Raw genomic sequence first — 14,921 nt, forward strand, 5'->3', positions numbered from 1 at the left:
TTATGGAAAACAAGTAGTAGTGGAAACTCAAAATATGTGCAGCAATGTAGACTTCAGCATTTTCAGCGCAGTTATTGGGTGTATAACTTGTGGATCACCATAGCCCACAGAGGCCTGAACACCAATCATTTCTCCTGCTTTGGATGAGAGATAACGGCCTTCTTATGCCAGGGGAGGTTGAGGTTGGCCATCAGGAAAAATTTCTTCTCAGGAAGAGTGGCACAGGTTGCATCGCCAACACCACACAGCGCCGCCCTGAGGCAGCCGCGTTACCAACAGCCACCGTTAGCAGTAGATCCCGCCCCCCACGGCGGCGCAGGCGCAGTGAGAAGGCGCAGCGCGTATCCCCGCCCCTAGACGCGCCGTGAGCCCTGCGGCGTTCCGTAGCGGCAGCCACGATGGCGGCTCAGAAGATAAACGAGGCCCTGGAGCACATCGCGAAAGCGGAGAAATAGTGAGCGGGGATTGGGCTGGGCATGTAGGCAGGAAGAAGCGGGCGAGGCCGTGGTCGCTTCAGCGATCGGGCCCCAGGGCTCCTCTCCTGCCCGCTGGGCTGGTGCGGGCGGAGTGCTGTGGGGGCTGTAGGCTGTCCGTGATCCTCCCGTGGCCGTGGGCTCAGCAGCTGCCGGCGACGTGACCTGGGCGAGAAAAGGGGGGCAGCGGGGGATACGGCCTGTCTGAGGCGGGGCTTTGGGGGTCTGTTTGTTTACGGATGGCCTCAGGCACCTGTATGGGCTTCAGAGGCTGCTTCAGAACAACAGTGTGTACCAGGTGTCTTCTTTGCGTTACCTGAGCAGTACCAGCTTATCCTGGAAAGAGTTTGAAATAAAACAGGCAGCACACGAGCAGCTTGCAGCTTTAAGGCCTGTGTATTTTATCTCAATGCCTTTCAGATTTTCTATGATGAAAAGCAGCGCAATAGGAAAGGTAAAGCCTTGGTTCTGTGGCTTTTGCCTAAGTGAGATGGTAGTGGAGTATGCAGTGTATGCAAAATTGCTTTTCCAAACTAAGCATGTAATGCATCTGAAGTGTCTGCCTGTGTCAATGGCCTCTGAAGTTATACTTTTGTATTTATGCCTATTCTTATTTTATTTTTTTAAGGAGATAAGTATAATACTGAGGTCAGCATTGATGACTCGCATATTTCATGGGACCATAGAATGACTTGTGTTGGAAAGAACCTCATATCCCACCCTGTTCCAACCCTGTGCCGTAGGCAGGGCTGCCACCCACCAGCTTAGCTGCTCAGGGCCCTGTATTTGTGTATGTGTGGGAGCAGTTAGTGCCATAAGCTGCTACAGGCGTATCAGGATAAATCCCTGAGGTTTGACGTTTGTAGATAAGTTCTTTCAGTTGTGTGCAAAACAGAGAGTCTGATCATTCTCAGGTGGAAGTATTTTTTTTCTTTTATTGACTGCATAGTGATGAGGATCTGAAGTGGTGATGATGTTCTAGGGACTGAAGCAGAAACATGTTATTACAGGGTATGTAGCTATGGGAGGTCATTTTAGTGCTTTATGCAAGTCCAAACAATGCTGCCATTTGTTTTTGCAGTTGTGATTCCACTATGGTATTGGCACGAGGGTAATTGCTCTCTTTCAGAGGCTGTCTGATATTTTAAATCTATATGGAGTACTTCAGAGGTGAAACACAAAAGCGTTGCTCATTGTTAATAGTCCTTTCTTCTTACATTTTAGCTTGAAAACTGGATTCTTAAAATGGAAACCAGATTATGATAGTGCAGCTACTGAATACGGGAAGGCAGGTATGTGTGACTGTAAATATGGGCACATGCTTTATGGTTTCAAAATAGTTTTTAAGCTTCGTCCCCAATAATATTTTACTTAGTTTCAGTGTATTCCTGTATGAGTACAACTGTTGCAAAGACTATAGTAAGGAGGAAGATGAACGTTCTTAGTAGCACTGTAAAATCTCAAGTTGCACTTGGAAGTCAATACTAGTTGCAAAAAATTTGTTTATTCTTTTCAAGTTTACTACTAATATGTTGAATCTTACTACATATCACAACAGTAAAGCTTTCCTCTTTTCACTTGCCAACCCCCAAATCACATGATCTTCCCTAATAACAAAAATTCTACTTGTTATTAACACTTTTTCACTGTCATTTGACTTGTCTGACCTAAGAGAATTTCAATAAGGTAGAGCCATTGTTAGTTTCTGGTATATATTTTTTTTTTCCTGTGGACACGGTAAGATTTCTTTCCTCCATTCCTGTTACAGGTGTCATACTGAGTATAGAACTCTGTTTTTTTTTCTTCCTGTTAATAGTAATTTATACACGTGTACACTGGAAAGTATCCAGATGGGTCTTGAATATCTCCAGAAAAGGGGACTCTGTGACCTCTCTGGCCTGCCTGTTCCAGTGCTCTGTCACCATCAAAGTCCAGAGGTTTTTTCTCACGTTTTGGTGGGACTTCCTATGTTCCAGTTTGTGCCAGTTGCCTCTTGTCCTGTCATTGGGGACTAATTGGGTGACTAGTTCAACCCTGTGGTGGGATTTTCTGGCTACAATTTAGAAGGCCATTGAGTTTGTCAAAAGTGCCTGTTTGCATGTTTAGATGATTGAATACTTTAGCAGATGTGATTTAAAAAAAAAAAACAACAAAAAAAAACAAGTTGTAAATGAGAACTTCATCTTTGGTTTCTTGCAGCTGTTGCCTTTAAGAATGCCAAGCAGTTTGACCAGGCAAGGGAAGCCTGTTTACGAGAAGCTGAAGCACATGAAAACAACAAAGCGTATCCTTTCATTACTTTTGTTTTCCAAGAAGTTACTTGCTATTTAGAATTGGGTAATGGGTTGAAAATTTAATATCTTTTCTCGTATTGTCAGTCTAAGAAGGTTCTCTTTTAAAAGACTGTGTGCTGTGAATAGGAAAGCTGAAGACCTCTTGATTAGAAAATCTGTTCCGAATAATATACAAGCACAGAACCATTTGAGTTGGCAGGGACCCTTAAAGGTCACCTAGTCCAACTCCCCTGAAACAAACAGGGACACATCAGGTTGTTCCCAGCATCCCCCAGTCTGTTCTTGAGTGTCTCCAGGCATGGGGCATCCACCATCTTTCTGGACAACCAGTTTCAATGCCTTATTATCCTTACTGAGAAAAACTTCTCTCTTACATCTGATCTAAATCTCCCCTTTTGCAATTTGAAACCACTTCACTTTGTCCTATCACAACACACCCTGCTAGAGATTCTGTTACATTTCTTCTTACAGTCCCTCTGTAGATACTGAAAAGTTGCTGTCAGATCTCCTTGGAGCCTTTTTTTTCCTCCATGCTGAACAGCCCCAGATCTCTCAGCCTGTCCTCACAGGAGAGGTGTTCCATTCCATGGGTCATTTTTGTGGCCCTCCTTTGTGTGCTCTCCAACAGGTCCACGTGTCTCCTGTACTGAGCACTCCACACCTGGACTCGGTACTCCAGGTGAGGTCTCACCAGTGTAGAGTAGAGGTGCCTGAAATGCTTATGTACTGCGTCATAAATTTATGTAAGCACTTTTAAGTATCTATGAATGGATAGTATTAACTAAATGCGGCTAATGTTACAGTGCTTGTGGCAACATTTGGTAACCAGGGAGCATATTTTAAATAAATGTACATTTTTACAACCTTACATGTGCAATTATCCTCTAGTATTTTGCATTTATTCCGTCCTTAGATGCTACTTTTTTAATATTTTGCCTAAAGACTTAGCAGGTTCTATTTGCGTTTCTGGATTCCTTGCTTTGAAACTAATACTTCTGTAAGATTTTGTTTGCTGTTGATTTTTCTGCTTTATGGCGTTTGTCCTTGACTTGACAACGTTACTTCCAGTCTCTTTCATGCTGCTAAGTAAGTATGGATGCACTGAGTAATCCGAAGGGATTTTTTTTTTTAACTTTTATAGTACAAGCATGAGCTGTCATTTTGGTCTCTAGTAAGTGACTCAGTTCCAGTGATTTCACCATTTCAAAATTAGTTTAATGAAAGCATGGGCAAGGAAAGTCTGAAAACCTGCAATGGCTCTCTTAAGAAATTAGTATTTTGACAATCTTTCATAGATTTTTGTATCAAGTGCTTTATCTTAGGTAAACTTTCTATAAGTTTGACATTCTGCACTGTTTGGTGTATATAGAAATGTAAATAAAGATACTTCAGAGCATGTGGGTGATGACAAATAATCTAAATATTGCCTGCGGGTCTCTTTTGTTTTGGAGAGCAGTAATTGTGTAGTTGAAATACTTGATTTGTGAAAGCTAATCATACACATGTCTCATGTAATTAAAGCACTCTAAACCTCTTCAGTTTGTTAAGTATTAACAGTGACGTGGTAGCTAATGCAGGTTAACTTCTGTGTAGTTACAGCTTGCTGAAATATACAGTATCTAAATTGTAAACTTTTTCTCTGCAGAGCTTATGAACAAGCTGGCATGATGCTAAAGGTATTTTCATTACTAGTTTTTATTTAAAAGTTCTCTTTACATTTTACAGATATATGCAAGCAAGCTGCATATGGCAGTAATGTTCTTCAGTTGACTTACAGTTCCCACCAGTACCCTCATGTAGTTTAGGGAAACTGTGTTTTTAATTGGAAACGTTTTTTGGTTTTCTTTTAAGAAGGAAAGGTGCCTTACATTGGGAAGGAACTAATTACTACTTAGGTGAGCAGTGGATTGGAGCAAGAGAAATGTAGTTCTAGGTCTGTTGCACTGTTTTCACTATTGACCAAATACTGTTTGTTTTTTGTTTTTAACTGATATTGTATCAGTAAAAGAAAATTCTGAAAAGAGGAGTGGGAGAATCAAGGAACTCACTGGAAGAGGATTATGTTGATCTTTTAATTTCTGAAAGAAAAATAAGCGTCTGGCAGTTTTAAGCTGCAGTGTGACAAGGCAGTCTTGTTTTGCCTGTTTGCTCCAGCAGTACTGGTTTCAGAGGATGGTGGAATTAACATTTTTGCTTGAGGTATTTATGTGAAAGAAAAAGATTTCTACTTACTTGACATAGGGTAGGTTGTATTTCACCAGAATCCTTAAATGCGTGTTGCTTAGATGCTGCCTCGCTGCTAGTTAAATTAGATTTTAAAGATGAAAAGATGTAAATTAAAGATTGAAAACCAGAATTTTTTGTTTCTAATTATATCAAGATTTACAGAGGAAATGACCTGGTTACTCTGACTGTGGGTGTGAGAAGGCTGCCTGTTAGTTATTTTCTCTATGGTTATTCAAAAGAACCTAAATAGCATACCAGACTCACTGCTAAACTTGTTCTTAACAAATGTTTGATAATACGGAAGGCACATTTCTGTACTGTTTTGTTTTGTCACTTTTTCTTATAAGCTGAAATGCTGTAATATATATGGTATACACCATGCATATGGTGTTATAGTTGTTTCATGACCACAGTTACTGACAGTGGTGTCCCTCTGACTGTCTCTTTGCAGGAGATGCAGAGGCTCCCTGAAGCTGTTCAGCTGATAGAGAAAGCCAGCATGATGTACCTGGAGAACGGGACACCGGATACAGCAGCCATTGCACTGGAACGGGCTGGGAAGTAAGTTTTATAGTATTGGCGATCAGAATGAATGTGGGGCAGAGGTATCTCCTTGCTTTTTTTTGCTGTCTCTTTGATGCTTTCATCTGAGAAATGATTTATGTTTATTACAGATTAATAGAAAACGTGAGCCCAGAGAAGGCTGTACAGCTGTATCAGCAGGCAGCATCAGTGTTTGAAGTAAGCTTTGTTGTTTTTTTTTAACCAGAAGATAACTTTGCTAGAAAGTAAGTCAACTTGAATGTATTGGTGTTTAGGGTCAGCTGTATCGCTAACAAAATGTCTAAGGCTGCCTTCTAAGTTGTTTTGTTGATATTATAAAAAGTCATTTCTTTTCTCATTTTGGGACTTGACCAAATGTGAATTCTGTATGTTGTCAAGTTTTTCTGCCTCATGTTGGGCAGTCCAGAGGGTGGGGAATATGGCTGCTGTGCAGTCCTGTAGCTTAAAACAGTTTGAAATCCTTGGAGGCACAAGAAGAAGAGTTAGATTAAAATTCAGCCCATCCCACAAGCCGTTTCATTTCTGCCTTTGATATACTTCCCTATAGGCATTTGCCATGTATTACTGGATTAGTAAGTTTGCATTGATACTCCTTTCCTCTCCAGATCCATATAGCTGCTGACTGTGGGACTTTGGTGCACTCATACTGTTTTTTTCCATTGAGTATACAAACTGTTGGTATAGTAGAACAGTTGTTCTCAGTTACAGACAACATAGTTAAGTTAAGGTCTAATGGTCTTAATCCTGTGCAAAGGAGATATGAGCATGTGAATTCTTTTTGCCCTTCTCTAGAATGAAGAACGTTTACGGCAAGCATTAGAAATGTTGGGGAAAGCGTCAAGACTTCTAGTCAGAGGACGCAGGTATTTCTTATGTAGATTTCTGCTTACATGTAGATGAATATGTATTTCAAAGGGCAATTTTGTTGTTTTTTTTTGTTGTTGTTGTTGCTGGCTTTATATACTGTTATTATGTATCTTTTTGAGAATCGTAGAATCGCAAGGTTGGAAAGGACCTGTAAGACACTCTTCAAAATAAAAGTTTCTGTGGGATGTAACAGACTACCATATTTGGGGATCACGTGTTTTTTTTGTTCTGAGATAGAAGAATGTGAGATATAGGACTTTGTTTCCTCTTTATTTGTTAGTACATTTTTAAAGGGCATACATCAGTTTCACTAATTGTTAAAGAAGTTCAGGAGACTTTTTTCAGGTACTTATTTGTAGAAAGTATTTGGAAGTCTTACACAGCTGTGGAATATAAAACAGGGAAATTAATCTTAGGAAAGTAATCTGTTAGCAGCAATCTGATCCCAGACTGAGAATCTGCCTTGGTTTTTCCTTGGCATCTTAATTGAAGTGTTGATTTCTATCACCAGACCTGACCTGTGATTCAGCTTAGACTTGCTATATAGTTCTTTTATGAAATTGTTTGCATCTGTTTGACTACTTACAAGAGACTTTATTGTGCAGTGGTGGCTGGAAAGATAAATTTTAAAAGTGACTTGAAAATCTTTCCATGAAAGAGCAAGCCAATGTAACTTTAATACATGTGAAATTCTTGCTTGCTCTGTTACATTGCAATTCATGTGCTATTGTGCATTTCAAGAAATTTAATATAGTGGTTAAAAGGAATTTTCAAACTAGAAAGCAGTTACTATGATTTCCATTGGTACTTCCTGGACATTGGACTTAAAGTAATTCATGACATAAAGGAATCTATTAGAGTGTGTTATGAGGCATGTATCTTGTATGATGTTGTGAAAAACTGGGTCTGAATTAGTACCAAACATGATGTTAGCCTGCATGTATGTAAAACAGATTGCTGACCTTATATATAACTGCTGTTAATAAGACCTGCTGCTGATTTTAGTTATGTTGCTTCTTATTAAGGAAAACTCGCATGTGTATTAAACAGCTCACTATGAGCATTGGGTTCATTATGCTTGTTTCCTGGAACTGAAATCCTTGTTTTTGTTTCAATTTAGATTGGATGAGGCTGCGTTGTCCCTTCAAAAGGAAAAAAGTATTTATAAGGAAATTGAAAATTATCCAACATGCTATAAGGTAAAAATCTAAATGATAATTTCTGGTGGGATATTTCAAGGTTTTCTGAACTAGCGTAAAGTAGTGGTTGAATTCTGTCTGACATAATGTACCTGAGATACGTTGATAATGAGAATATGTGGTTGTTCATGCTTCCTTAACCTCATGTTTTTCACTGCTATAATGTTGATAGGATGCCATTTATCTGTGGAAGCTATCAAAAACACTGAATTATAATAATTGCTACACAAGCCTTCAAATTAATTAGAATAAGCCCAGTTTTCTCTTCTGGAATTTGAGTTAATTTATTTTAAAACTGGACGGGTGAGAATCATGGATGTTTTTGTATTGCTTTTTTTCTTTCAAAAGGATTGTCTTCTGATCTGCATTTACCTTGATGTCATTTATTCAGGATTCTTAGTAGAAATGATTACTTTGAATCCTAAATAAGAATTTTTGATTGTTTTGAGTTTGTAATCAACATATGACTTGTGTAACAAAACACATAAGGTAAAAAGCATGAGCAAGTTTGATGCAACAGTTCATTACAGTGTTAGAGGAGGGTAAAATCTGTTTCATACCAGCTGAAGATCTGGGACTTACTACTTTATCATAGTGTGGTTCCAACATTCAGTTTTAGAATGAAATAATTCTGTTTTATGTTTTTTTTTCCACTCTGTGTTTCTTGTTTGTTTTATTTAGAAAACTATTGCTCAAGTCTTAGTTCATCTTCACAGAAATGATTATGTTGCTGCAGAAAGATGTGTGAGGGAAAGCTATAGGTAAGTCTGCCTAATATTTTAAAATCTTAAGCTGTTTCATTAATATAGATTTATTATGAATAATCAAAGAAAACCTCTGTCAATAAGTTCTAAGCCTCCAAGTCTGTTTACTTAAAGTACAATAGCATTGTCTGTTAGGTAGCCAGCTGTCAGGAAATTTTTTCACTTAGTAGGTTCAGCAGTAATTACCATGTGATAAAGTTAGTCATAAAGAAGCACTTCAGTGCAAAAGATAACGAGATGTAGATTAGAAGTTCTTTCTGTTTTATCCTTGTTAAAAGCTGAGCGGAATAGTCTTGTGGTTAGAATTCTTTTGTATGTCTCTTTCACATGGAGCAGTAATGGGCTACCTGTTGTAAACAGAATCACAGAATGACCTGGGTTGGAAGGGACCTCAAGGATCATGAAATTCCAACCTCCCTGCCTGGCAGGGCCACCAAACTTCCATAAACAAATAGTTGGGATTAAAAATGAGGATTTCTGGATGTTCTGATTTATTGTAATTATTAATAACCTTTCTGTCTTGCTGAAGCCCTTAAAAATGTGTAATTTTAACTTTTCATTATAGTTTGAGAATGGAAATGTGGAATGCAGTTTTAACACTCATTAGTAGCATTGTACTACAATCACTGAAACTATTTATTATGGTGATTAGATTGAGGAAAATATTCATCTAAAGGTTTGTTGTTCAAGAAAAACGTGTTGTATGAGAGTTACTGCATTTCTGGTTACATTGATGTAGGAGATCTTGCTCTTGTCATAGGTTAAAAGAAAGGCAAGATTTCTTTATTTTTGCATTTTTTCATTAATAGTTGTCTGAACTGGAAGATGATTTAGGAAGTAAGAACTGATCCATTTTAATAGAAGGGATTGAAGGACATAGTCCTCATACATCCAAGAGAAATTTCTGGTATCAAGTCTGGATTAATGTTCCTAGCCACAAACTGGAGGCTTTCATGCAGGTCTCTGTTTCAGCTTTCATTAGTACTTCAGTAACAAAATACTGAAACATGATGTTTTTACTTAAACGATGTTTTAAGTGAGTTGACTTGAACATATATCTAAGTTAAATCATTATTTTTAAAAGCAATTTTTTGAAGATTTGTCATGAAACATCTTGGTCATATTTTCTATGTCTTGTCTTCAATCTGTATTTTATATAGAAACTGATTACGTATTTTTTTCCTGCATAAGAATTGGAAGAAAATCTTACTGACTAGTCAGGAAAAATAGAAAAATTCTAATACTCTATTCTTGGCTTGACTGTGATTGTGGTCTGATTCTCAGCAAGCTAGTATTGCTGGAAGTTAAAGCTTATGGATATGATCTGTGTTCCAGGAAAAATGAAAGTGGTTGTGTTTTGTGGAGTAAGTAGTCCATCAGATTCTCATCCTTTGCCTTCTCTTCTGCTATTAATGAACATTCTGTAAAAATAGAACACCTGAGCACCAAGTAGATTGCTGAAATGTCTTAAATGAGCTGTTAATTTCCTTCAGTATACCTGGATTTAATGGAAGTGAAGACTGTGCGGCACTAGAGCAACTTCTGGAAGGATATGATCAGCAAGATCAGGATCAAGTTTCTGAAGTCTGTAACTTGCCTCTCTTCAAATACATGGACAATGATGTAAGTAGGCGGTTCTTGCAGATTATTTGTAATTTTGTGGTAGTTTTTGCTTGCTCAGTTTGAGAGGCTTTTTTCTACTATAGGAAAATAAGGAGAGAAGGATCTATGTATTTTTTGTGACTTGCTTGGTAATCTTACCTTGTGAACTTCACTTTTATTTATTTATTTTACTTTGCTGTTACATTCTTTTGGTGGGAAGGCTTAAGTGAACTAGCAGTTTGTTATCAGTCTGCAGAGTCTAAGTAATTGACCAAAACACAGTTTGCTTTTAATTGGCTCTTCACAGGGCCAGAACTTTGTTTTATCTCATAAATACCAGTTTGCATAAGCATTGCAAAATGAATGTGATGGCTTTGTTGTTGTTATTTTTTGTTTTTTTTTTTAATGCTTATTCTCTAGCAACTCATTAGTTACTGAAAGTTTATCCGTTTTAAGAAAGAAGTCCATATTTTTTTAATGGTCACACTTTTAACTAATAAGCAGAAAGCATAAGGATAGGAAAGCCATAAAGTAAAGGAGATATCCATTCATACAGAACTGTGTAACAGTAGTGACTAATTTTATTATGTAGAATAGTAAACCCCAAAGGTACTAATTTTACTGAATTCTACTGAAAAAAAAACTACTAATATAAACTATGCCTAGAGTATGTATGCAGCGCTACACGTAGAAAACATTCTGGTGTTTTTGTTTGTTTCAAAAAGATTAAATGTCTGAAACTGTAGAATCCAAGGCCCAATTGGATGGGGCTTTGGGCAGGCCTAGTCCAGTGGAAGGTAACCCTGCTGCCATGGCAGAAGAGTTCAAACTAGATTCCCTTTAAGTTAATTTCCAACCCAAACCATTTTATGATTTTATAATGATTCTGTGATAGTGTAGCCAAACTTTCCTGTTATGCTTAGTATTGATAGAGGTCTCATCTACCAGTTTTCAAAGTGTTTCAATGGGAAAAAATTGAACACTGGGGTTATTCTAATCTTTATTATTTTGATTATTCTAAGTTAGAAAATATACTTTGAAAGCTGCATCAATCTGTTTTCTGTGTTGAATGTGATAGTACAGATAGTAAACTTGTACTTTTATTATTAGTATGCCAAGCTTGGTCTTACCTTGGTGGTCCCGGGAGGTGGAATCAAGAAGAAATCTCCAAATGCTACACAAGACAAAACAAAAGGACCAGCCACAGTGGGCTCTCATGCTGATGAGGAAGAGGATGAATATTCTGGTGGACTGTGCTAGCTGTAGGATCTATGTTATGTTAAATATCCAGTGTATTTGTGATGCTGAGCATATCCAAAGGTACCAGATTTACCAGAGCTTCATTGCAATTGTGATATGGGAATGCTGATGTTAACTGGGCAGCTTTTGGCTACAAAAAAAAAAGGAGAAAAAGCATGATTATACCTTTCATCTTGTAACATCTTTGAATTTCATTTCCTATCAGGTAGGAACTTCTTCAGTGCTCTGCCTTCCGTTGATGGGGAGAAAAATGGAGGGAAATTTTTAGTAAAAGCATAGTTTAAAAAGAAACCAAAGTTCTGAAGAGAAGCACAGGGTAAGGAGAACAACACAACATCTCAAATACTGGATTTCAATAGCTGACACTTTTTTTGGTGCCAATAATGTTCGTGGGTTATTTTTTTCCCAAAGTTGAATGTAAGGTTATTTGTCTGGATATTCATCTCCTCTTTAATGTTATTTAAGGAATACTGGCAGACATATTTTCCACTAGTATAATCACTAAGAAGAACATTCAGTTAACAAATATTCCCCACTGTGGAATATATATATATATATGTTATAGAATATATATATATATTCTAGTATCCTAAATTTAGCAAGTAATATCCATGTGATTGTAGAAAATACTAAGCCAGCTAACATGGAGCAATTTCACAAGCTTGAATATATAGCTGCACACATTTCACTTTATGAAAATAATAGACCTAAGTCTTTCAAAATATATTTGTACACAGTGTTTGTAATGTACACGTTAGGAATGGAAGGCATTGGCAACCTTTCTAGCACTGTTTCTGATGCATGTTATCAAAAAAGGAACTGGAGGTAGCAGGTAATGTGCATTGAAAATAAAGCTCTGGGGACAATATCTAGTGAAAACTTAGGTGGAATGTTTCAGCACTGTGGTTGAGCTTAGTGTTTCAGGTGTTCATTGGCTAGTTAATCTCATCTGCAGATATTTTCCTTTCAGTGCAGAACAGATTTTACAAATGGTAATCCTCAAACTAGCTGAGTGTTCAAATAACCATATTTTGGAACATCATCTCTGTTTTTATTTGATTACAAGTTGCTGTCTTCTGCAAACTTCTCTATAGTCCTCATTGGACTGCTTTATACTCAAATGTTGACAACCCTAAAAGTTGCATCTGCAGTCCTTTTATATAATTTTTTTTCTTTTCAGAAGAACCTTTCCAAGGTCTGCTCTAAGTTGATGTCCAAAACTCAGTAAGCAGTAGACCACTGTATTAAGTGCTGATATAGTTTGTGCCACATTAAGGAATTGGGTGTCTTCAAAGATATCAAGTGTATCAGATGTCACTGTGATGAAGGTGAACTTTGAGGGCTCATATATTGCTTGAGGTGGATGGCATTCAGTGCAGTGGGTACACGAGTGGCTGTTAAAGATTTTACTCAGTTTAATGGATCAGGTTTGTCTCTTTGTGTAATGATCAGTAAGCTTTGGTTTCTTCTTTTTTAAAGGCTGTTTGAGGACTTTTTAAAGTTGCTTACCTTTGTTCTTTGTTCTGCACTGTCTGACAACTAAATTTCCATTGTTATTAAGAATATATTTAGAAGTTTTTGTATGTCTGTAGAATATCTTAAATGAAATCTTAGAAAGTGAATTGCTTTTTTCTCCTCCCCTCCCCCCCAGAATGATTACTAGTATGCAAAAAAAGTGGTTTTGAAGACTTCCCTGTAACTCTTTTTTTCCTCACCATTGAGGAGACTGGAGTGATGTGCTCCTGCTTCTGCTTTCCAGATTTGTTCAGGAAGGGTCACCATGCACTTTTTATGGGGAGTTTTTATGATGTATTTTTTTTTAAGCATATTTAGAAGCACTGGGAGCACTAAGTACTTATCTTCAAGCTTTTCCTGCTGCTTCAGATTCTGAAATTAGTTTTGTTGAATGGTCCCAAGGTGTCTGCTTTTTTGTGTGTGCAGTTAGACATATCTGAGAAGACACACAAGCAGTTTTGTATACTGTGGAAGAACTTGCAGACTTTATTTGCTGTAGTGCTTGCAACACTAATAGACCCTTACAAATACAGTCCAGGAATCAGCATGCTCTTCATGTTGCGGGGGGTGGGGGGCAGGGAGGCAAGACCATTTTCTCCACTCCCTCAGATTTTTTTTCTTTTTAGCCTGTGCCAAGTGTGGAAAATCTGAGGCAAAAGTAGTTTGTAATAAACATGTTCAGCTGCCGTCGAAATTAAAGGGGCTTCTTTAGATCTTGGGAGCAGAATCTTAATCTTTGATTGCAATGTTGCTGCAAAGACCAAATCTGCAGAAATGAAAGTGTCTGAAAATAAGATGGTCTATTTTATATAACTTACTCTCCTATTTTAGGCAATGAAAGTGTGATAGGAATGTTATCTGCCTTTTAGTAAATGTTTAACTGTAGAAGATGCTGTCTGTATATTATATGTAAGTGTTTCTATCTTTCAAAGCAATTTGCACACTTCTGTAAATACCATTTAAGTGATTTAAAGTGAAAATATACCATTTTCAGCAAGAAGGTTTCTGAAGACAACGCTGGCTGTGAGAAACATTATATTTGCATGAAGACTGGGCAATGATCATTGTAATGTATATAAAATCAGATGATTTCTAAAGTATCTGTAACTTATGACTCAGTATGCCCAATTGCAGTGTGAAACCTGTTGCTCCATTTGTTCCTTTCCAAAATCTGTGATGTATTAGATTATTAAAAGTGTTTGTAACAGTTCTACAGATGCTGCCTCTGAGAAGAGGCTGTAGTTCACCAACATGAAAAATAAAACTTGAAACTGACATTTGTGCAAATTTTCTTGTTGTTGATCAAGTCCTACCAAACGCCACCATTTGAAAATGAATCTTGTTTTGTAATCCCAAGCAGATTTTGTGGCCCTTTGTCTATGGTTTTTGTTGCCAGGTCTTGCAGGTATAGCATGCGATGGAGGACTTCATCTTGGGAACCTACTGACTCAATTTGAGGTATTGCCAGTCACTGCAGCTTGTCTACTTTTGCATACAGTCCATTTCACTGTTTGTTGTTTTTCTAACTGACCTCTCAGTACCTGTCTGCTCTTGTTATCAAGGCAGTGACTCATCTTCTGCAATTCTGTCTGCTCAGAATAAAGAGGTACGTGTATGTTTTGCATCTGTAACATTTTGGTTGATTGTTGTCACTTCCCAAAGTCTCATATTCAGAAAACAAATTTGTTTTATTGGGTGATCGTTAGATCTTAATTCATCTTTGAGAAATAATTGATTCTCCAGGTTACTGGTTAATTTGACTAGTTGATCATCAGAAAGGCAGAGCTGTGGTTTAGCAAATCAACCTTCTTGTGGTGAGGTACCTCTTCAGAGGTAAAGTTCTTGTTTCCATATTTGGACTGGTTAAATATATAGCAAACTCTGGAAGCCCTCTGGAAGAATACTCCCAGGTTTGCTAAAATTCAGAAAGTACTGAGAATATGGATGGAGCAGAAGAGGTGTGAAGAAAGCCCCTGCACAAAACTATGCTTTGAGTATTGATACTGACTGTAATAGATGCCTCCTGTGCGCCTCCGGACTCTGCTAGAGGCAAAAAGAAGTGCCTAGACAAGAATAATGGTGGGTCAATTGACTGTGGGGAAGGTATTCTAGCAATAAGAACGTTAATTTCTAGCAAGGATAGCTGTTTTGAGATGG

General features: G+C 37.7%; 1 protein-coding gene across 1 annotated transcript; it reads left to right on the forward strand.

The window, feature by feature from the left end:
* The first annotated feature begins 319 nt into the window (after window positions 1–319).
* On the forward strand, window positions 320–14,039 carry NAPG (NSF attachment protein gamma). Its single transcript, XM_072329507.1, has 12 exons — window positions 320–454; window positions 1,698–1,765; window positions 2,673–2,757; window positions 3,836–3,853; window positions 4,413–4,443; window positions 5,445–5,554; window positions 5,668–5,734; window positions 6,350–6,420; window positions 7,545–7,623; window positions 8,305–8,384; window positions 9,881–10,010; window positions 11,100–14,039. Exons 1-12 carry the CDS (start codon window positions 399–401, stop codon window positions 11,247–11,249), a joined length of 945 nt encoding a protein of 314 aa, XP_072185608.1. The 5' UTR covers window positions 320–398; the 3' UTR covers window positions 11,250–14,039.
* Window positions 14,040–14,921: the final 882 nt, after the last annotated feature.

This window comes from Excalfactoria chinensis, chromosome 2 (genome assembly GCF_039878825.1).
Source record: "Excalfactoria chinensis isolate bCotChi1 chromosome 2, bCotChi1.hap2, whole genome shotgun sequence".
Lineage (NCBI taxonomy): Eukaryota > Metazoa > Chordata > Aves > Galliformes > Phasianidae > Excalfactoria > Excalfactoria chinensis.